General features: G+C 44.4%; 1 protein-coding gene across 10 annotated transcripts; it reads right to left on the reverse strand.

Annotated features, from left to right (window-relative positions):
- Positions 1-398: 398 nt before the first annotated feature.
- Positions 399-24,043, reverse strand: PMS2 (PMS1 homolog 2, mismatch repair system component). Of its 10 annotated transcripts, none has more exons than XM_027961731.2 (16): positions 24,003-24,043; positions 21,728-21,867; positions 20,948-21,034; positions 20,664-20,766; positions 19,402-19,585; positions 17,014-17,181; positions 16,203-16,300; positions 14,814-14,913; positions 12,785-12,869; positions 9,956-10,111; positions 8,127-8,994; positions 6,320-6,487; positions 3,760-3,860; positions 3,383-3,552; positions 1,306-1,451; positions 399-783 (listed from the first exon to the last, which is right to left on the reverse strand). In XM_027961731.2, the coding sequence occupies exons 1-15, from the start codon at positions 24,023-24,025 to the stop codon at positions 1,308-1,310; spliced, it is 2,595 nt and encodes an 864-aa protein (XP_027817532.2). In that variant the 5' UTR covers positions 24,026-24,043; the 3' UTR covers positions 399-783; positions 1,306-1,307. The 10 variants fall into 10 exon arrangements, with proteins under 10 accessions (XP_027817532.2, XP_004021103.2, XP_027817530.2 ...); XM_004021054.4 differs by having other exon boundaries at positions 1,268-1,451; XM_027961729.2 differs by having other exon boundaries at positions 17,014-17,184.
- Positions 24,044-24,196: the final 153 nt, after the last annotated feature.

The raw sequence follows: 24,196 nt of genomic DNA on the forward strand, positions 1-24,196 counted from the left end.
GGGGCCTCTGGGGAAGGCCTCCCTCCCTCTCAAACCCCAATTTGCAGAGTTCTTGCAAATATTAAATGGGATCGTTCAGGTCCACCAGCATAGCGCTTACATGAGTGACAATAATTATTACTTGACTGTGTCCTCACACCTAAGGACTTCTAAGTCTGTAAATGGAAGGAAGCCCACTGTCTGGGCAGAAAAGTGAAGAGCAGGGTTAGGGTGGAAGGTCCACCAACCGCCATTTGGACCCAGCAGAGGGCATGCTTACTTCCATTTAGGGCAGAGTTCAAACAGGACGAGATTCTGTGAAAAACTGACAACAGACTAGGGATTCTCCCTCCAGTACAGTCAGTAACTAGAGCATCTTGCAGTCCACACGCCAAGGAAATCAAATCACAGCATCAAAGTTACAGAAAAATCAGAATCTTTTATTTCCCCTTGCTTACAAAGTCTTTGGGCTTCCCAGGTGGCTCAGTGGTAAAGAATCCACCTGCCAAGCAGGAGATGCAGGAGACTTGGATTTGATCCCTGGGTCTGGAAGATCCCCTAGAGAAGGATAGGGCAACCCACTCCAGTATTCTTGGACAGAGGAGCCTGGCAGGCCACAATCCATGGGGTCACAAAGAGTTGGACACGACTGAGCAACTGAGCACGCACAACAGTCTTTGCCACTCTGGCTGCAGCAGAGAACATTTAAAAAGAGAGATCCAGGAGCTCCCTGTCGGTTCAGTGGTTAGGATCCTGGGCTTTCACCGCGGTGGTCCAGGTTTAATCCCCGAAAACCTCGTGACACTGCCAAAAACAAAACAAAAATTACAACAACAAACAAACAGAGAGACCCCGATCCACCGGCTCGACTTCTTCCAGCTGGACAGAGAATCCCCCTTGGGTTTTCTAGGATTCTTTTCTAAATTTAATATGCAACAGGGTTCAGAATGACTAGCTCCAAAGAACCGTAACGTTAACTTTATGAAGTGAAACCATTAGGAATTGAATCATTGTTAAGGGCTGAAAATTACAGACCAAAATATGTCAGGCCACAGCAGAGGTCCCAGTGACTTCTAAAGTGCTCTATTTCTGTAAAATAGACTCTTGCCTCTCTACACACACAGGCTCGTGTTTACATGCAAAACAAAACCAGTATTGCAAGTAGTGCTCTAGGTGGATCAAAAAGTTGAGATCATTTCTAATTGGATCTGATGCCTTCGGAAGGAGCAGCTGCCTTTAGAAACAAACCCCCCAAAACGGCTCGTTGAAGCCCTGCCTTGCAAAACACCTGTAATACGATCAACAGTTCTCTAAAAAGAGAAGCGCCGTCAGCTCTGAGAAATGACATCCAGGTTGGCAATGTGTCTCATGGTGGGCCTTCCGTGGGGACAGTTCCAGGGATGGTCCATCTCCCCCATGTGTGTGATGAGCTTCTTCATCTCACTTGTGTTAAGAGGGGTTCCAATCATCACCTGCGTGTGAGACACGATGGCTTCAGTTAAAGCTTTACTGGTCTGGGTTAGAACAGCCACACTTCAGACATCCCTAGCAGCTCAGACGGTAAAGAATCCGCCTGCCAGGTGGGAGACCTGGGTTCAATCCCTGGGTGGGGAAGATCCCCTGGAGGAGGGCATGACAACCCACGCCAGTATTCTTGCTGGAGAATCCCCCATGGGCAGAGGAGCCTGGTGGGCTACATACAGTCCATGGAATCACAAAGAGTTGGACACAACTGAGCGACTAAACATAGCACAGCCATTCTTCAGAAGCAGTGTTCTCTACAGAGCCTGGACAAGACTTTGTCTTGTGTTCCTGCAAAAGTCCTGTCTGGAAGAACCCTGCCCTCTAGGGGCCCAGCCCTCGGGCCCCTTTGTGAAATTCAACCCCTCCGTGGCTCCCTCCTGGTGGCACATCCTTGAGAGAGCTGTGGCCCACTCCCGTCCAGGACCAACCAGTCTCACCAGTTCCACCAGCACCCATAGCCCCGCTGCCATGATCTCCCACCCTGGCAACCGCAGCGGTCTAACAGGTCTCCCTGCACCCCCAACCCCATCATCCCTTCAACCCATCCTGCACTCGGGGCCGGTGATTCCTCTTAAAAGTCTGTCAGGAGCTTCCCCCGTGTTGCAGTAGATAGGAGTCCGTCTGCCAAAGCAGGGGCCGTGGGTGCGATCCCTGGGCCCGGAAGATCCCACACGCCACAGGGCCTCTCAGCCCCTGCGCCATGACTGGGCCTGAGCTCTAGAGCCTGGGAGTCACAACTGCTGAAGCCTGTGCGCCCAGAGCCAGCGAGCTGAAACCACGGCGCCGGCGTGCCGCAAGCACCGAAGCCTGGGCGTCGACAGCCCATGCTCCAAGACAGGGCAAGCCGCTGCAGTGAGGAGGCCCCGCTCTCCGCAACCAGACAAAGCTGGCACACAGCAACAACGACCCAGCTCAACCAAAAGACCAAAACCCCGCAGCCACCCCCAACCCTTATAAAAGACCGAGTGCACCGCGTGACGTGGCCCTCACTGGCCTTCACACCCACATCTGCGAGCAAGCAGCCCTTCCTCCCTGACTCCAGCCTCACAGACACCCCTGCTCTCTTGCACAAGCCCGTAAAGCAAGTACCTGCCTCAGGCCTTTGGTACTGGCCGCGCCCTCTACCCGGCACACACTTTCCACAGGCGTTTACGTGTCTCAGGGCCCCTCTCCCTCAGGCTGCCGCTCAAATGTCCCTGCCTGCCCTCAGTGGAACAGCTCGCCCGTCTGTCCTCTGCAGTGCCGTGGGGAGGCGACTTCAGTTGGGTGCTCAGGGAGGGCAGGAAGGCACCAGGCAGGTGAGGAAGGCGTGTGGAACAGGGCATGCAGATACAGGGCTTGCGGCAAAAAGCAGATGAAGCTGGCATGCCTAGAGCCAAGGGCAGGACATGGGCCCCTGGGTGCAGAGGAGACAGCCCCCAGTCTGCGCTGTGTGGGGACAGCACTGGGGCCCTGCCTGTGTCGGGGAGTGGCAGCCGGAAAACACACACTGAGGGCCCTAGGGGTCCCTGCAAAACACATGCTGACCGCAGGGCCTCCGGACAACCTCTCACAGGGTCAGGAACTGGCAGCACCTACTCCTTCTCCACCAGGATCATTAATACCCCTCAGGTCCACAGATGAACAACGAGGACAAATGGCTGACTACGCGGGCTTGCTGGAGGTGCTGGGAGGACGCTGCCTGGGGGAGGCAGTAATTGTGGGTCAGGGCGGCCGTGCAGGGCTCAGGGTTATGCTGGCTGAGGACAACAGGACCCTCTAGGCACACGGCCCAGAGTGACCATCGCCCACACTTAACGGGGCTGTACGCGGCTGAACCGAGGACTCCTGAGCTGGAGCAGACCGCTGGGGGCGCTGCGGGCGAGCGTTCCTTACTCACAGACTTGCGACAGGCTCTGGAGGCGAACATCTGCCGGACGCGGGAGGGCCGGCACATGACCCCGGGGCTGTCGCTCAGCATGAAGAGCAGCTCATCTATGTCCTGGGGTCCAAAGGTCCAGTTCTTACTGGTTGGCAAGGAAATCAACTTGGCTCTTTCAGTGACCGGTGCTGAAAGAAGAGAATCCGGGGGAAAAGCCATCATTTGAAAAATGCATTTCAATTGGGTGCTACTTGTCAGGAACACCTGAAAGACAGGGTGCATGCAAAGCGCTCTGGGAGGAAGCCCGTCCACCTCTAAGAAACACACTGTGCAGGCCTCAGAGAGCGTTCTCGGCTCCACAAGGACGCAGTCCTACCTTCTAAGTAGTAACTTACCGTGTTCGTCAATAACAAAGTCAAAGCCATTCTTCCTGAATATTTCCAGATTTTCTATTAGAATTGCTTCATTGACAGCCGTTAGGCTGAGAGTCTGAGGTCTGAAAAACAGAGACCCAAACTAGATCTTGAAGGCTCTAAGACAGAAATGAAATTAAGACAATTTTGTGATTTATTCAAACATTAATATGCTTTCAGCTGTGAACCTCTCCTGTCACAAAGTTCCATTTCCTTTTTTAAAAAAATTATTTTTTTGGCCACGCCTCAGGGCATGTGGGATCTTAGCTCCCCAATAAAGGACTGAACCCCGTCCCCCTTGCAGTGGAAGTGCAGAGTTCTAACCACTGGACCTCTGGGGAAGTCCTAAGCATTTCCTTTTAATTCCCACTTTGTTTTTTTTTTTTTAAGATCTTCTTAGAAGTCAGAGTTAACTCCAAAAGTAGTTTGTTTCCTCAATCTGCCATCCCACCCCAATGACTTTTTTTTTCAACAATAACAATATAATCTAAAAAGGCTATTTTTCTTCCTCATAATGAAGAGAGTTTGAAAACTTGGCTTCGGTCATGATAGACATTTGAAAACAGAGGAAATGACATCTCTTCCACTATCCTGCTCCTTCTTCTGCCTGCATCCTTCATCCAGCTATCTCTCCTTCCAGCGATCCACCCATCTCTCCACCTGGGTTTATAGAAACCACTAAAAGAGAGGAGCTGTAAAGGTGAGCAAACACAGACCTGTTCTCTGCTCTCATGGAACAGTCTAGTGGGGAAAAAAGACACTGATGGAACAGTCACACAAACAAACTATAATTACAAACTACACAGAGAATCAGAAAGAAGAGACACTCAGAGACTTAGGAGCACGGAGCACGTGAGACTTGGCCTGGAGAGTGGGGGCGGGGTTGGTCACAGAGGGCTTCTCTGAGGAAGTGACCTTTGGGCTGAGATCTGGGGGTGAGAAGCAGTTACCAAGTGATGGGGGTAACAAGTGCTCTAGGCAACAGTCTGTGCAAAGGCCCTAGGATGGACCACGGTGTTCCCAGAGCCACACACGCAGATCTGATTCCTTCCGCTTGATGGCCAGGGAGGAAGTCATCAGGCCTGTTGAGGGAACACAAAGGATGGCCAGGGTGGCTCAAGCGTAGAGAAGAGGGGAAGAGGGCTTAGGACAGCTGAGAGGTCGTGAGGGCCAAGCAAGGCAAGCTGACCTGGTGGACCACACTTCGGGATGAAAGGGTAAAGACCACGGGAACCCACCGTGGCCTGGGATTATCCAGGTCAACTTGAAATGCCACAAACGAGACTGTAATTATGCAAAATGGCTAAAAACTAAATGGCCTCTGTGAGAGGGATAGGAGTAACTCAATATTCTAAAGTGGCTCATTCACTGTCTTTACTGCTCCTACTGAAAATAAAGGTAATTAGACCATTCTGCGGGAGACGGAGGAAAGAGTACTCAGCAGGTAAAGTGGGTAAGGGCTCCAGCTCAGAGACGGCTTCAGCAGTAACTTGTTCATGCTGGGATCTGCTGCTGCTGGGATCTGAGCTGATTACATAGTTTAATTTCCCAAATGAAAACCCATGACCTCTCCTTACGACTCTACTAAAGACTTCTGGTTTACGTGCTACACAACCACACCACCTTGTAAAGTGGTCAGTGTAAAACATTCAATTTGGCTAAATAGAGAGAAATACCAAATTCTGTAGTGACTAATTACTGGAATTGCTCTAGTAGCTGAGGACAGACACACAGCCACCGCTGACCTGAACACGTGACATGAAGTGAAGTGTTAAGTTGCTCAGTCATGCCCGACGCTTTGTGACCCCATGGACTGCAGCCCCCCAGGCTCCTCTGTCCGTGCCATTTTCCAGGCAAGAGTACTGGAGTGGGTAGCCATTTCCTTCTCCAGGGGACCCACATACTCTAAATAGACATACTATAAACTGTCCTTCATCAAAAGGATTTCCAAGCCAACCAGTGATGGGCATTTTTGAATAGCTCAAAAGGTGTGATCGTTAAAGAACCTATCAGCTGTGTAACCTCGGGCAAGTGATTAAACCTGTGTGCGTCTTCAGTGTTATCACCCGTGAGACAGTGGTACTACACAGCAACTATTTCAAAGGGTTGTGAGGATTAAATGTAAATTTTCAACAGTGCCTGGCACAAAAAAAGCACTGCATAAAGGGCAGGTATGACTATTAACATGCAAAACATTGTGAAATCTGCTTTAAGGATATTTAGGACCCCAAAATATAGATAAATAAAGATTTGTTGTTTGCCAAGTAGTATCTGACTCTCTATGACCTCCCCCCACAGACTGCAGCCTGCCAGGCTCCTCTGTCCATGGGGTTCTCCAGGCAGGAACACTGGAGTGGGCTGCCATTTCCTCCTCCAGGGGATAGTCTCAGACCAGGGACCAAACCAGAGTCTCCTGCCTTGGCAGGCAGATTCTTTACCACCGAGCCACCAGGCAAGCCAGAGATAAAGACAGAAGACACACCTATAAGCTAAGTCTGGGATGTGAAATGACACTGAATTCTGAGCACTGAGATGCACTTACGCTATAAGCCTTTGACCCTGGAGAACAGTGTGCTGCTGAAGCATCTCGAAGTTGTATTTCTCGTCCGTGGCATGCTGGTCCACTATGAAGATGTCTGCATTCAGCTTGGTGATGATGAACCCCAAGTTAAACTGGCCAATGATTTCCATTTCTGCAAACATTGTTTTGCTGTGTGTAGAAAGTATCAATTAGAAAAGTTTGGGTTTTTTTGGGTGGGGGGGGGGGCACACTGCAAAGCCTGTGGGATCTTAGTTCTCCCACCAGTGATTAAACCAGGGCCGAGTCCTAACTCCTGGACTGCTAGGGAATTCTCATTTTAGAAGACATTTTAAAAGATTCTTTCTCTAATTAAAAAAAAAAATACAAAAACACAAAGTCCCTAATAATCACACTTTCTAAAGATAACATTACTTATTCAGGCTTTCATCTAACTGCCCTGTGACTTAGTCACTAAATTATTAATGATTTGGTGCATATGCTTCCAGACCTTTGTCTGTACATTGTTTAAAATAAATGGAATCAATTCTTCATACTCCAAGCACTTAACAGTGCATCTCAGACATTGTAGGAAGACAGGGCATGACAGAAAGCAAGGGGGAAGCTGCTGCTCCCACTTGGTCTTGCAGAGTCCCTCCAGCGCCCCCTGCTGTTTATGTATAACAGTGCACCAAGAGAAAGGCTATTCTGGTCCAGCCTCCAGGACTGCAACTGAACACCAATCAGGATCGCAAAAGCGGGGCTAAGCGGGGATTTGGAACAGAGAGGCAACTGGTATAATTTGCAGAAATACTAACTCCCTGAATCTAACTGCTCTTTCAGGAACTGTCTGAGTCAGCTCTGGTTCCCCAGGCAGATTCCCCACAGGAAAAACCTGTGCCAGCCTGAAGACCCTGGTCTCTTCATGTCTTTGGCAGGTGTTATCTCCCGACATAAACCAGAACTAGAACCTAGCATCTGGGTTCAAGAAACAAAGCTTTACAGCTTGGTGTGTGCTCGGTTGTGTCCAAATCCTTGTGACTCCATGGACTGCAGCCAGCCAGGCTCCTCTGTCCCCAGAATTTTCTCTGTCCAAATATTTTTAAAACAAATGATAAGAAAAGTACAAGTTAAATATTTTGGTCTTCCCTGGTGGCTCAGTGGTGAAGAATCCTCCTGGCAATATAGGAGACACAGGTTTGATCCCTGATCCGGGAAGATCGCACATACCTCGGCACAACTGAGTCTGTGCTCCAGGGCCTGGGAGCTACAACTACTGAACCCTGCTCGCCCCAGAGCCCGTGCTCTGCGACAAGAAGCCACTGCAGAGAGAACCCGCAGATTCCAACTAGAGCAGCCCCTGCTTGCCACGAGAGAAAGTCTACAGGGCAATGGAGACCCAGCACAATAAATTAAATATTTCAAGAGAATTCATCATTTTTTAAGAATCACAAGGTTAGACATGATTATTGTCAAGAAAGTAGCAGTGACTAGTGGTTTTTTTAATCTGTATTACGGATATTTTACTTTAAACTGCTTTTACTTAACCTTATCTGATACCATCTTCTTGAAATCATAGCTTTGGTAATTCTCCCTCATACATATTAAATGGAACGATGGAAAATAGCAATAATGTTCCCCAAAGGTGCCCTGAATTCAATCAGGGAGAAGTCACCATGGGCTGAAAACCTCCAGGAAGGGGAATGAAATGGGGCTCAAGAAGGCTTTGATTGATTTGGACCAAATCTGTTTGAAATATAAGGAAAAAAATTCTTGCAAGGTTTCAGGTTGCAGAACTGCATGATAGGAGTTCTTTAAAGAAAATTGTTACCTGATCTCTTTTCTTAGTTCGTCTTCTGCTGCTTGATTTTCTCCAGGGCAAATCTTTGCCCGAAACTTCCTATAATTCTGCTGACTTTCTTGTTGCTGTTCTTGCTGACACAACTGCTTTATTCGTTTGGCTAAAGAACTCATGGAAAAATCAAGGGGCACTATTTTCTTGTTAATTTTCACAGCTACATCCACCTCGGACGCTGCCGCACTCTGGGTTTTCACCGACTCTGAAAGGACATCGGGATTTAAAGGAGTCCCTTCGTTTTTAAAACGCTTTGCGTTTGGGGATGAGAGCTTCGTGGGCTGCGGCAAGACTCCAGATGCAGAGCCGCTTTCTTCTTGGTTTACATGGCACTTTGGGCCTGAAAGATGATGGTCAGTTTCAGGTAACTTTTCCCGAGACTCCACATTTTCTTGGGAAAATCTGTCTTCGGGGGTGCTTGCCACCTGGTCAGTGCTGGGGTGGCCGCTCGTCTCGGGGGTGCTGGATGCCTCCTCGGAGCCGGCAGATGCGCTGCCATGCCCCGAGTCCTCCTCCGTCTCCACTCTGCCCATCAAGTCATGGGGCCCCTGAGCAGAAGTCCTCCCTTCCTCCCCAGGTTCAGAGATGCGCTTCCGGGAGCAGGGGGGCCCCAAAGCTCTAGGAAACTGGGCACTGCTTTTCTGTCTCAGAGAAACCCGCCTCGGATCGGTGGCCTTCGGACCCCGGGACTTGTTCTCAGTTGAGTGACGAAGGGAAAAGGCTTCTCTCAGCCTGGAAATGGTCACTACTCTTTTCTCTTCTCCAGGAGTCCTTAATGGGGCAGGATTATCCTTTTCTGGCTCAGGCTTCTCCATCTCTGCCAAAGGCCTCTTTATTAAGTGACCTAAGTAGATGGGAACAGAGAAGGGCATCAGAGGCTGTGCAGAAATGGAATTATTGTTGCTCAGTCGCTAAGTTGTGTCCGACTCTTTTGCAACCCCATGGACTGAATCCCAAGGCTCTTCTGTCCATGGGATTCTCCAGGCAAGAATACTAGAGTAGGTTGCCAAGCCCTCCTCCAGGGGATCTTCCCAACCTAGGCACTGAACCGTCTTCTGCATGGGCAGGCGGATTCTTTAATGCTGAGCCAGCAGGAAGCCCATGCAGAAGTGGAATAAGGGGATATTTTTACATGAACATGAACTTTGCACAAGAGGAGCTCTGTACGGCTGATCCAAGGTATGAAAGCAGTGCTACGTGAACCAGAAAGGAGACACGAATTAAAACCACAATGTGATACGGCTATATACTCTTCAGAACAGCTAAATTTAAAAAAAAATGCTTACAAGGTTGAGGATCCAATGGGATGCTTAAATACTGCTGGTGGTGGGGACATTGGTACAACCACTTTGTAAAACTCTCTAGGACAAGTCTCATCTCGACGTGCCACTCAGTGATGAACACACAGGGGATGTAAAGGCAAATGGCAAAGTAAGAACCTCCCCCCAAATTCCCTCCTCCATAAGAAATAGGAGAAAATGGCAAAAATTATCAGAATCAACTTGTTCAGAACTCTGGAAATGGACAAAAGACTTGCCAAAATCAGGGCACGTTTACTGAAAGAGAAGGGGTGAGTCTTGGTAAGAACGGACCCCTGTGTGGTAACAAAGGCAGCTGTGTCTCTTTTTAACCCAGATTACCTTAAAATCTGCAGCAACATGCTTTCTAGGGTGACACATCCTCTCTGTCTAAAAAGGGAGATTTTCTTTCATGCCAAAAACACACTTCACCTCCAAAAAAACTGAGGACAGTACCAGGACAGCTGCAGGTTGTAGAAGCCGTTTACACGCTGGTGTTTTTCTTACCTTCCACATCCAGCAGCGGCTGCTGGCTGACCTGGAGCTTGTTAACATCACTCTCAAACATTCCTATCAAAGATGTCTTTAAAACTGCCAACAAAAGCTTCTCCTCTTGCAGTAAAATTTGCCTTTTATCTGGAGTAACGTTAATGTCGACACATTCTAAAGCAAAATAGAAAAGATGCTGATTAAGTCCACCTTAAGCAAACAGATGAACTATGCAAGCACTTGAGTAGGGAAATTACAAAAGGAAGAAAAAGCACATAAACCCATGAAAAGATAGGTTAAAACTGCTAACTAAAATGTCATTTTTATCACCTACTGAATCTGCTTAAAACTTATCCCTAGTACGTTGTTGATAGATGTATAAACTGGTATAACAGGATCACATTCACTGACCCAGTGATTCTACTTTTAGGAATTTATCTTAAAGAAACAATTAAAGATATAGATAATGATTTATCTGTAAAAAAAGAATTTGAATTCCCCAAAGCTGAAAACAACTAAAATAAGTACTGACATAAACGTTCACAAATCAAGATACATCCACACACCGAAATACAATACAGCTAGTAATATTAGAATCACGTTTCTGAAAAGAAATGTTTACCTCTAAGGTTAAAGAGCACAATACAAAATTATCCAAAATTATTTTCCCATTCCAAAAAATATGGATATATATATACACTAGGCTTCCCTGGTGGCTCAGATGGTAAAGCGTCTGCCTACAATGTGGGAGACCCAGGTTCAATCCCTGGGTCAGGAAGATCTCCTAGAGAAGGAAATAGCAACCCACTCCAATATTCTTGCCTGGAAAATCCCATGGATGGAGGAGCCTGGTGGGCTACAGTCCAAGGGGTCGCAAAGAGTCGGACAAACGACTGACTTCACTTCACTTTCACCACTAGGTATATATATTTTTAAGGTGTGCACTTATATATTTCTAAGCATCTAGACATCCTGGAATGTGAAGTCAAGTGGGCCTTAGAAAGAATCACTACGAACAAAGCTAGTGGAGGTGATGGAATTCCTATTGAGCTATTTCAAATCCTTAAAGATGATGCTGTGAAACTGCTGCACTCAATATGCCAGCAAATTTGGAAAACTCAGCAGTGGCCACAGGACTGGAAAAGGTCAGTTTTCCTTCCAATCCCAAAGAAAGGCAATGCCGAAGAATGCTCAAACTACTGCACAATTGCACTCATCTCACATGCTAATAAAGTAATGCTCAAAATTCTCCAAGCCAGGCTTCAGCAACACGTGAACCGTGAACTTCCTGATGTTCAAGCTGGTTTTAGAAAAGGCAGAGGAACCAGAGATCAAATTGCCAACATCCGCTGGATCATGGAAAAGCAAGAGAGTTCCAGAAAAACATCTATTTCTGCTTTATTGACTATGCCAAAGCCTTTGACTGTGTGGATCACAAGAAACTGTGGAAAATTCTGAAAGAGATGGGAATACAGACCACCTGACCTGCCTCTTGAGAAATCTGTATGCAGGTCAGGAAGCAACAGTTAGAACTGGACATGGAACAACAGACTGGTTTCAAATAGGAAAAGGAGTACGTCAAGGCTGTATATTGTCACCCTGCTTATTTCACTTCTATGCAGAGTACATCATGAGAAATGCTGGACTGGAAGAACAAGCTGGAATCAAGATTGCCGGGAGAAATATCAATAACCTCAGATATACAGATGACACCATCCTTATGGCAGAAAGTGAAGAAAGCCTCTTGATGAAAGTGAAAGAGGAGAGTGAAAAAGTTGGCTTAAAGCTCACCATTTAGAAAACTAAGATCATGGCATCTGGTCCCATCACTTCATGGGAAATAGATGGGAAACAGTGGAAACAGTGTCAGACTCTATTTTTGGGGGCTCCAAAATCACTGCAGATGGTGACTGCAGCCATGAAATTAAAAGACGCTTACTCCTTGGAAGAAAAGTTATGACCAACCTAGATAGCATATTCAAAAGCAGAGACATTACTTTGCCGACTAAGGTCCGTCTAGTCAAGGCTATGGTTTTTCCTATGGTCATGTATGGATGTGAGAGTTGGACTGTGAAGAACGCTGAGCGCCAAAGAATTGATGCTTTTGAACTGTGGTGTTGGAGAAGACTCTTGAGAGTCCCTTGGACTGCAAGGAGATCCAACCAGTCCATTCTGAAGGAGATCAACCCTGGGATTTCTTTGGAAGGAATGATGCTAAAGCTGAAACTCCAGTACTTTGGCCACCTCATGCGAAGAGTTGACTCATTGGAAAAGACTCTGATGGTGGGAGAGATTGGGGGTAGGAGGAGAAGGGGACGACCCAGGATGAGAGGGCTGGATGGCATCACTGACTCAATGGACGTGAGTCTGAGTGAACTCCAGGAGTTGGTGATGGACAGGGAGGCCTGGTGTGCTGCGATTCATGGGGTCGCAAAGAGTCGGACACGACTGAGCGACTGAACTCAACTGAACTGAAGCATCTAGAAAAAACACTGGGTAACAATAAACCATAATAACAGCTATCAGAAGAAAAATACCTAGATGAAATGAATTATTTTCAAAATCAGGGAAAACATTTAGTCGACTTTCTCCCTTGGCTGACATGAAAAAGTCACATTTTCCTAATAACACAATCAACAAAGTTCCAAGAAACAAGCAGGAAAGCCTGTATAAAAAAACGTCTAAAATAAAATACTTTTTAAATTTTTAAATTTTTTTAGTTTACAAAAATGTATATAGCCATTAACTGTTCTATAAAAATTTTCCAGTCATATCTGAGCTTTATAATTTCATTTTATTCTTTCAGGAGTAAGTCACCAATTTTACTGAAACCTCAGCAGAACTTACCAGAATCAACAGAAATATTAAGAACAACAAATGGGTACTGATGTCGATTATACATGTGATAGACCTCATTCACAAGTCTGGAAACCTACACAAAAAAAACAAAGATTAGAAAAGAAAATGTTTCTTTCCCCAGTGTTCTAACAACACTGTAACCAAGTATTAAAAGGATACATTTTTAACAGCTCTCTTGAGGTAGAGTTGGCCCACAACAAATTGAACTTAAAAGTGTACAACTTGGTAAGTTCTGACATATACATACACGTTCGAATGCATCCCCACAATCAAGCTAATGAAGATACCAATCACCTCAAAAAGGTTTCCTCTTGCCCCTCCAAGGGGTATTTTTAAGCACAGATTCATAAAACTGAATCTTTTTTCCAATATGAAGATGCTCTTGAAGAGATGTCAGTAAAATGTGATGTAGTTTAAATGTTCATAAAATACATTCACATGTATATAAAAGTGTATTTATACGATTTTATAATGAGACTATCAAATGGCATTACAGATAGGCCATAAAAATTACTCTCATTATAATACAGTTTAAAAATTTAGAAGCTGAATCATATCTGGTTGATAGTAGTAATTTGGAGGAATTCTCTGCCTAGTGGTTAAGACCATCCTTTCATTGCTGAGGGTGTAGGTTCAGTCCCTGGCTGAGGAACAAAGATCCCACCAGCCACGTGGCACAACAAAAAACAAACCAAGAAGTACTTTTGAACGATCACTGGAAAACAGAAACTATTACTGAGGGATAATGTTGCTGAAGATAAAAAGTCAAAACTGACCATGAACAAATGCTATAATCATATCAAGATGATCAGTTTTAGTTTGAAGCAGAAGCAATCTGGGCCTTATTCTCCTGGAAAATGGATAAAACAAAGAGAAAATACAGAGGCACATGCAGGTGTACTGTTCTACACCAAAGAGTCTAGATAATAGTGAATGTTTTAGAATGCTTACTGTCTTCTAATAGTGATAATTTTATGATAATAAATATATTGGTTATTAATATATGTCCATATGTATGCACACACACCCACATATATAATTGAAACCAGTGTATGGTACATATTTTTACAGGTATGCCAGCAAAGGTCCGTCTAGTCACGGCTATGGTTTTTCCAGTGGTCGTGTATGGATGTGAGAGTTGAACTATAAAGAAAGCTGAGCGCTGAAAAACTGATGCTTTTAAAGAACTGTGGTGTTGGAGAAGACTCTTGAGAGTCCCTTGGACTGCAAGGAGATCCAACCAGTCCATCCTAAAGGAGATCAGTACTGGGTGTTCACTGGAAGGACTGATGTTGAAGCTGAAACTCCAATACTTTGGTCACCTGATACGAAGAGCTGATTCATTTGAAAAGACCCTGATGCTGGGAAAGATTGAGGGCAGGAGGAGACAGGGGCAACAGAGGATGAGATGGCTGGATGGCATCACCGACTCAATGGACATGGGTTTGGGTGGACTCCGGGAGGTGGTGATGGACAGGGAGGCCTGGCATGCTGTGGTTCATGGGGTCGCAAAGAGTTGGACACGACTGAGCAACTGAACTGAACTGAAAATAAGATAATTTATACATAACCAACAAGGACCTACTATATAGCACAGGGAACTCTACTCAATATTCTGTAATAATCTAAATGGGAAAAGAATTTGAAAAAGAATAGACATATGCTATGTGTATAGCTGAAGCACTCTGCTGTACACCTAAAATACAACACTACACTCCAATGTAATATAAAAATCTTTTTTAAAAGAAAGAAACTAATAGCGAGACATTCTAAAAATATTTTTTAAATGACAATGATATAGCATTGTTGGTTTAAATAATATATTTGCATTAAAACATGTTTTTACAATAACACCAATTAGAAGAATGAAAGAAAAGACAATTTACTCATGTTTTTGAGTCAGAGTCTCAAGTTCCACATAAATTGCCTGTGTCAGAAAATGTTATTTAATTTAAAATAAAATTAAAAGTGAAAGCTAAAAGAAAAAAAAACCTAATCGTCCCAAATCTTGAAATACCTTTGCTGGGTCACAAGGCCGCCGATTGATAAAGAAAAACTGTCTGTCCGTTGAACTTCTTCCCACGCCATGAGCACAGTGCGAAATAAAACCTGAGATACTGTTCAATGTTAACGCAATTAGGACAGGATTTCAGAGTGGAAAGGATCAGACACATATCACTCAGCACATTCTCAAAGTGAAGAATAAAAACATAATCCCTGGCGACAAGCTGACAGGTATTAATATTTCAGGTAATGTGTGTCTGTGCTCTATTCTGGTGAATCATGAAAGGAACACAGACCCTCTGGAATGTCCCAAGGTCCCATTACTGACAAATCCACCATGGTTAACTCAGCGGTTTCAAAACAGATTCATTTCGTCTCTCACTTTCCCTACTAAGTCCTCGGCCTCCACATAAGGAGCAGGTCTCACCCCACATTCACATTCTAGAACCTTCGTGCAGTCCCCAACGAGCTGTCCACGGAGCCCAGGGACCTGAATCCAGGCTCTTTGCCCACATTCTCCTTCCTTTTAAAATCTGTTCTCAGTCAGCAAACTTCTATCAACTAACGCACTGGTTACGGGCTTATTTCACCTGAGATCTACCCCTGGGATATCCGAGTTTCTGTAAGACTGATACTGTAACATAAAAAGGTGAATCTTCATCTTTAATTTCAGGCATAAGCCAAAGGCAAGGGGACAGATGGTAAACAATATGGGCTGTCACAAGGCCAACCCTATTTATGGAAAAGTGTCTATATTTTTCTTACACTAAAAGTAAGGATGCTGGGGGACTTCCCTAAGATCCAGAGTGTGGGGTCTCAGCCACTGGACCACTGGAAGAGGCCCGGGCTTAATCCCTGGTTGGGGAATTAGATCCCACATGCCACAACTAAGAGTTTGCATGCTGCAACTGAGAATAAATAAATGAAGGAGCCTGCAAGCCACAATTAAAGATCCTGCGTGCCGCAACTAAGACCCCAGTACAGCCAAGCGGGTAAACCATTATTTAAAAAATGATGACGACGATGATGGAGAGGACTCTGAGTAAGGCACCAGTGAAAATAAACTCAGCCTCTACCCCTCTCTGCCAGATCCCAATAAAACAAAACATATACATAATTTAACAGTTATCCTACTCGTTCACTAGACAGACCCTCTTCTCTCCTACAAGGGCTAACTCAACAGGAAACCCCCTAAAAGGTACCAGTTACCCAGAGCACTGTTTGCATTTAGGACCTGGCTCCTTCATATAAACCTGCTTCCTCGGCAATCATACTGCCTACAGTTTTACGAGGGACATAAGAAACTATAAACTTTAAAAGCATGATCTTTTAAAAACAAAACCAAGAAAAAAAAAATCTCAAAAAAAAATGATGGTAATTTTCTGGGCAGCAATCTACTTACCAAAACAGGTTATGCAGAGCCTGGGAACAGCTCAGCCCATATTCTTCGCAGATGGAGTCACTAGGGGGCAGCTGCACAAAGGGGATGAGGCTTTGCAACTGAAAGAAGTCAAGGTTCATGGTGATTTCATGACCAAGTGAGAACTTCAACTTCCCAACTTCAGAAAGGAAGCTATAACAAGAGCTCTATGTTTTCCTTCATAGCCAAGCTATCCATATTAAGAGAACAAAGAATATCAACAGTGGCTTTCTGCAGTTTTAGAGTAATTTTGATTAGCAAAGTGAAACACTTGGGGCTCCTACTCATCCATTATCAATACACTGCCCACAAGGACTTCCCTGGTGGGGGACTGGTTAAGAATCTGCCCTGCAATGCAGGGGATGCGGGTTCGAGCGCTGGTCGGGGAACTAGTATCCCACGTGCCTCAGAGCAACTAAGCACTGGAGCCACACTTACTGAGCCAGAACGCTACAAGTGGAGAGTCCGTGGGCCACACAAGGGAGACCCCACATGCCACAGAGACCTGACACAGTCAAATAAATGTTACAAAATTACATGCCGACCCCATGGACAGCAGCACACCAGGGTCTCCTGTCCTTCACTGTCTCCCAGAGTTTGCTCAAATTCGTGTCCCTCGAGTCAGTGATGCTATCTAACCATCTCATCCTCTGCCACCCCCTTCTCCTCTTGCCTTCAAACGTTCCCAGCATCGGGGTCTTTTCCAATGCTCTATTCTACTGAAAAGGAACAAAAGAAACTTGCCATCATCACAAGAGGGAGAAGATGGTTTTATACAACCAGCCACCACTACCTGCTTCTGCCCAAACACCAATCCGATGTTTTCCTTCATGCTGGAGCTTCCGCTGGTGCACACCACAGGCTGCCGCTTGCCCTGCCCAACCTGATTGGTGCAACTTATACGGACGCCTGCTGAAATGATGCAGTATGCCTGTAACACCTGAACCATCTTGGTGAACTCCTGCTGAAAACACACAAACCCAAGGACTCAAGGTTACTTCAATTTTACAAGAATCATATGATGTTACACAGCCAACTCAAGGTTCTCATATCATCTTCCAATACGACAAAACAATTTATGAGCTGAATCTCCCAACATGGTATCCAAGAGAAATCAGAGGATAAGGTTCTTTTGTGTGTGTGTATGCAATGCCAGCCAATGAAGTAACACCCTTATGGGCACTCTTCTTGTTGTTGAGTCACTAAGTCGTATCCGACTTTTTGTGACCCTGTGGGCTGGAGCCTGCCAGGCTCTTCTGTTCCTGGGATTTCCCAAGTAAGAATACTAGATTGGGTTGCCATTTCCTTCTCCAGAGGATAAGGTTCTTAATGACATTTGGCTCCTTTCGAAAATGTCCAAGTTTTCTGCTATAAAAATTGAGACGTACGTTCCCTTTGACGTCAGAATCCTCACTCTGGAAATTTATCCTTGCAAAAAAAAACAGTGGCCTAAACAATCAAAAATGTATTATGAAAATGTTTACTGAGACAATCTGTAGTTGTGAGAAATTAAAAACAATCTAAGCAGGGGCTAATTAATTACAGTATATCCATACAATGGTACCATGATATAGAACAATACAGTACCAGTCGACCAAAAAAGCTATCTACAATATACTATATAAAAAGTCAAGGTATTGAACAGTGTATATAATATGATCCTAGTTGTTAAAAGAAAGAAAAAAAAGAAAGAAACATATGTAGAAAGGTTGTATATACACATATGCATTTAAAGTCTAAGGAATACAAACCAAAGTCTGGGAGACAAGCAGAAACACCACCAACTTTCTGCCACACACAATTCCATGTGATTTAAACATTTCATATTCTGTATCACTTGACTTCCTAATATTAATATTTATCTTGAAAACTTTTCTAAGATTTATGAATACATGAAACTAGGAGACTGGAAAGGCAAAGCAAACTGTTAACCACGGTCGTCTCTGGCAAGTACGAGTTCTCTTATGCCTATGTTTTTGAGACACAGATGTGTTTACCATACAATACAAAATAATAATAATAAAAGTTTTCTCTGTATAAAAAAATGTTTAATTTTTAAATTAAAAAAGAAAACATTTTAAGTTTTTCTATGCTTTGCAAAATTTATAAAAGTTTTAACTAGCACAAATTGCTTTAGAGGTAAAGAAAGTTTTAAGCAGCATATGTTTAAGTAATTTTTTGGATTATAAAAAACAGAGATACAAAATAGAAAGGCTCAAGGAAGACAGCAAAAATGATAGCAGATCCAAGAAAAACCACTGGTAGCATTCATGCATCTACTCTCCCAGTCTTTTTTTCTATGCTGATTTAGGCAGTTGCTTTGTTTTTACAAAACTGTAATCATATATATACATACACACACACACACACACACACACACACATCCATGGAAAAGGAAATGGCAACCCACTCCAGCATTCTTGCCTGGAAAATTCCATGGACAGAGAAGCCTGGCAGGCTACAGTCCATGGGGTCACAAAAGAGTCAGACACAACTTAGCAACTAAACAGCAACTTACATACATGTGATTACGTACATACATATTTACACATACACCTATATACATATATAGACAATTTCTAACTGCTTTTTAAACACAGCAGTTATATAATACGCAGCTATTTCATTTTCATTCCAATTCATAAAAGTTATACTGATTCACTTTTCAGGGAACCAAGAAAAATTATCTTCTTGAAAAATACAGAGAGGATCAAAAAATGGACTCATTTCCCATACTAGAAAACCTTCTAAACACAATTTGATGATTCATTCCAAAAAAAGAAAAGGATAGGGTCTGGCCGAAAAAAAAAAAAAGGAAAAATCATCCGAAAGTTGGGTCTTTTAGGGAAAGAGATGAGCTAAGGACCTCTCCAAATAGTAAAAAATTAAAGGAAGAGAATGAACAGTCGTGCAAACCAGCCTGATTGATTGTGAACTGCGTCTGGTCACCACACTCTCCAGACTCTGGCGAGTCAGGATTAGATTTATTGTATTTCTTTTTGGCTGCTCTGGGTCTTAGTTATAGCATGCAGGCGCTTTTAGCTGCAGTGTGTGATCTTTTAGCTGCAGCATGCGGGATCTAGTTCCCTGACCAGGGATCAAGCCTGGGCACCCCCCTTCCCCAGGCACTGGGGGCATGGCGTCCCAGCCTCTGGACCACCAGGGAAGTCCCTTACCGCACCTTCTTAATATTCCTTTGAAACTCCTTATGGCGCACAGGAAGCGTATAAAATAGCTGCTGCACGCTGACCGTCGTCCCCCTGGGTCGTGGGTAGGGGGTTTTCTGGAGGATTTTTCCATTGTGATCAAACACCAATCGAGTTCCAACCTTCACAGACGTGTGGCAGGTAGAAATAGTCACGTCGCTGTAAGAAAAAGGGAGCACAGCACGGTCAGCTAAAGATGCCCAGGTGCTGGACACCACGTGCTCGTTTTCTCACTTCCGTTCTCTCAAAACTCTCCTAAAAAGATGCTGATCCTTCCGAGATCATCAAGAGAGATTAAAGGGGTGAGGAACCGTCATAAAATCTAAAGCTTGGGCCCCAGTAGATAGTGAGAGAGTTCTGTAACTATTTCGTTTTGATAAAAGCCTTGATACTTGCTTTGGTTAAACTGCAAAATAAAAGATCTTAAAACTTCTGAATTCACCAATAAAGATTCATTTCTCTGTTTAGCTATCATACTACTACTCTAATAAAATCTTAGAAGATGTTGTGCAGCTAGTAAGTGTTTAGCAAATTTTTTCCTCAACATCAAAATAAAATCAATAGTACATGGCATCTATATTTATCTATATGTTACTTTTTTAAAAATTTATTTATTTATTTGGCAGCAACAGGTCATAGTTGCCGCATTCAGGATCTTTGATCTTTCACTGCAGCAGGTGGGATATTTAGTTGAGTGATGTGAGGTCTAGTTCCCTGACCAGAAATGGAACCCAGTCTCAACCACTGGACCACCAAGGAAGTCCCTACGTGACAGCTGCTCAGTCGTGTCCGACTCTTTGTGACCCCATGGACTATACAGTCCGTGGAATTCTCCAAGCCAGAATACTGGAGTGGGTAGCCTATCCCTTCTCCAGCGGATCTTCCCCACCCAGGAATTGAACTGGGGTCTCCGGCATTGCAGGCAGGATTCTTTACCAACTGAGCTATCAGGGAAGCCTAGCTATGTTACTTTTAAATTGAGAAGTTTCTGCTTTAACAAGGATAACAATTGTTTTATAATATTATATACTATTTGCTTCATTTCATTCATTCATTGCTTACATTTCAGAAATATTACCACTTAGGTTGACAGTATGATAAAACAGAACAGAGAAGCTAGAAGTTGAGAATATTCCTATGGAAAAGTGTTAAAAAAAAAATGATTCTAATCAGACTTCTCAATTTTCAGAGAGATTTTTAGAAGGGGTAAAGTTAGAGGATAAAAGCGTTGCATCACCTCAGTGCACAGAGTGAGCTCAGAGCTTCCCCTCGAAAGCCAAAAGTTTCAACCTGAGTGAGGTCAGCAAACTCCTGAATCTTCGAAGTGTGATGTTTCAGAGCTGAGAAAGAGGTGAAGAGTCTAAGTCCAAGATATTGCAAATGATAGAGCAATGAACACAGAGTACCCACCCAAGTGACTGGTTTTAAAAGCTGTTTTTGTGTTTCCTAAGACAGTGTTACCCCAAGTTCTCAAATATTGGGCCCAAATATTTAAAATAGGATTAGCAAAGTACCACTTACTTAAGCCTTCAAAATTTGCTTCTTCTACCCCACATCCGTTGTCTGAAACTTCGATGAGCTCCACTCCATAGTCTTTAAGCCTGAGATCTAAAAAGGTTAAAGTACTGACTTCTTAAATTGATCGACATGAAGAGACTTTCGAGTGGAAGACAATAGTTATAACTTTCAAAATGCAACTCTGAGTCCTAACTGTATTTATTTAAATACACTACTGTCTTCTTGTGTATTTTATTCTTTAAAGTCCTTCTTGGCTGTTTACTAGCCCAGATAAAGTAGTTTCTTTTTTTTTTTTTTCCTCTTTCCTTCAAGACGATAATTTTAACACAGCCTTCAAGAGAACAGGTTCTGGAATCAGACTCCCGGGGGTCAGATTTACTAGCTAAAGCTCGAAAAAGGCAAATTCCTTATGCCTTAATTACCTCTTTTGTAAACTGGAAATAATTATTGCAACAGTAATCCCCAATCTCATAAGATTACTCTGCAGACTAAATGTTACCTACACAGTTCTTAGCACAATGGCTGCCTGGCACATAGTAAGAACACAATAAAAGTTAACTATTATTATGATTACTACCTAGCCAAATACTAGGCACATAATAGGTGCTAAATTTATGTTTAAAAAATAACAATTTCTCAGCATATCAATGATTGTCTTGCTACAGTCTTATTTTTTATGCTTAAATAATAACTTCACAGTATATCAACGAGCATCTTACTGTTTCTTGAATAAAATAGCATAAGCTGATTATTTCTTGTGGCTTAAAACTCTCCCAAACTTACCAATACTAGTTGCACCGGCATCCACACTATTTTCTACCAACTCCTTCACAGCAGTGCTTAGACCAAGTACCACTTGCCCAGAACAAATCTGATGGACTGACTTCCGATCGATAGGTTTGATGGCCTTAGCAAGTTCTGAACTAAAGAAACCAGTTACAAGAGACAAAGCAAGTAGGCAATTATATATTTTCATCCTGGTTTGAACTGTGGGAAACAATTCATCTCTGTTAACAGTTAACTGGTCTAATCCATCCATTACATTAATATATCCAATAATTATATTCATAAATATAAATGTTGGTCTACAATCCTTAAACATGTCACAAATTTTCTGAATGAATACGTCAAGTAAAATAGATATTTAAAATCGAATTATACTGGGATCTAGATGGGGAAGACACATGTCCCCCTCAAGCTATGGGTCAATAAACACTTATAATAGGACCTTCTTTCTTGAAAACTGAAAGCAACATTTCCCCACAATTTGAAAAACCAAAAGTTTGCTGGGAAATCCAGTGTTCATGTCAAAATCAAAACCATCCCAGAAATCAGGTACCAGCTGGGTAACTACTCCTAACGTTACCTTCAAATACCCACTCCAGGGGCTTCCAGCAGTTAAGTATCCACCTTGCAATAGGGGACATAGGTTCAATTCCTGGTTGAGGAACTAAGATCCCATATTCCACAGAGCAACTAAGCCTGAGAGCTATAACTAGAGAGTCTGTATGCTCAACAAAAGATCCTGCCTGCCACAATGGAGACCAAAGGGAGCCAAAAAAAAACAAAAAAAATCCCCACTCTGAATCCAGGCTGCCAGCTCTTGTCTTGGCAAAGCCCCTCAGAGTCATGACTGTACCTCCTTTCAGAATTTTCCAAAGGGTTTGTCTGTTTTCTCTCTACTTCAATGAATCCCCCATGATACCACCAGTTACTTTAGAAACCACAAAACTCGTCAAATAATTTTACTTTTTCAAGAACTCGCTAGCACCACACTGTGTGCTACGTGTGTGTACTGTCATGTCTCACTCTTTGCGACCCCATGGGCTGTCCCGCCAGGCTCCTCTCTCCAGGAATTATCCAGGCACAAATATTGGGTTGCCATTTCCTCCCACGGGGCATCCTCCTCACCCAGGGATCAAACCCACATCTCTTAGGCCTCCAACCCACATCTCTTAGGCCTGCTACACTGGCAGGTAGACTTTTTTTTTTACCGCTACTTGTCACCTGGACACAGTATATCCTCGGTGATAAACTGAAAGTCACTCAGTCGTGTCCGACTCTTTTGCAACCCCATGGACTACACAGTCCATGGAATTCTCCAAGCCAGAATACTGGGGGGGGCATAGCCTTTCCCTTCTCCAGGGGATCGTCCTGACCCAGGAATCGAACCCAGGTTTCCCACATTGCGGGCGGGTTCTTTAACCGCTGAGCCACCAAGGAAGCCCAAGAATACGGGAGTGGGTAGCCTATCCCTTCTCCAGGGGGGAATCTCCCAGATCCAGGAATCAAACCCGGGTCTCCTGCATTGCAGGCAGCTTCTTTAGCAACTGAGCCATCAGGGAAGGCCATATCCGCGGTAAATCCTTGTCAAAAAAAAAAAAATCCTTCCTCTTCATTTTACCTTGCAAAAAATTCTACTCAAGTTTGTCTTAAATGTAAAAACTGCAGACCAGACCACATAAAATGGAAAAAAGTACCTCTAAAAATAAGCTGATTTGGCAGGACATCCTATACGGGCCCAGCCTTGACATTTGGGGGAGATACAACATTTACACAAACAGAGAATCTGGGATCACGAATCTGACAACCATGCAGCAACGCTACCCGAAGATCTGCTAACCCCGAATTCGGTGTCCCTGCGGGTAACCGTGTACTCGAGGAGATACAGAAGCACTGCGTCCTTTAAAACTATGCGGCTATGCAAATTCGCATGTCTTGAAGCCGCCCCTAAAACAACCCTCAATTTAGAAAGAGAGAGAGCGCGCGCAACCAGTTAACAAGGAAAATAATTCCGTCTACTGGGATTTCAAGCTCCGGGTTCAGGTCCGCTGATGAGTGGCAGCGTCCGGAGAGGGGGCCGAATTCCCCGCGGACCCCGACCTCAAAGTGAACCCACAGGGCGGCGGGTGGGGGGCGCACTGAGGAGCCCGCTCCGGGGTCTCCGTGTCGCCAGCTCGTTCTGCGCCGCAGTCATTTTCCCCTTCGTTCCAAAGGCCTGGAACGCCGTGGGCCTTAGCCAGGGCGACCGCGAGAAAACCCTACAAGCTCCGCTCACCTCGGCCCGTCAGCTCGCTCCATGGATGCAGAGCCTGAGGCGGGACTAGAGCGGTTCGCGCCGCCGCTCCCGCGGCCGCCCGGCCGCCCATTGGCTGCTTCCCACACAGTGCCCTGCCCACTTCCGGATAAGGCCGCGAACGCTTCCCACAGCTTCTTCTCGCTGATTGGTGGTGTCAAAGGTCGAGTCCGTGA

The sequence above is a fragment of the Ovis aries genome, chromosome 24 (assembly GCF_016772045.2).
Source record: "Ovis aries strain OAR_USU_Benz2616 breed Rambouillet chromosome 24, ARS-UI_Ramb_v3.0, whole genome shotgun sequence".
Taxonomy (NCBI): Eukaryota; Metazoa; Chordata; class Mammalia; order Artiodactyla; family Bovidae; genus Ovis; species Ovis aries.

Excerpts from the sequence above, each read along its gene's own strand:
- PMS2 (XM_060405715.1), bottom strand. The coding sequence starts at position 24,025 with ATGGAGCGAGCTGACGGGCCGAG. Across the intron at positions 21,035-21,727 it reads TGCCGGTGCAACTAGTATTG|ATCTCAGGCTTAAAGACTAT; the intron begins GTAAGTTTGGGA and ends TAACCTTTTTAG. Across the intron at positions 10,112-12,784 it reads TAATATTTCTGTTGATTCTG|AATGTGTCGACATTAACGTT; the intron begins GTAAGTTCTGCT and ends ATTTTGCTTTAG.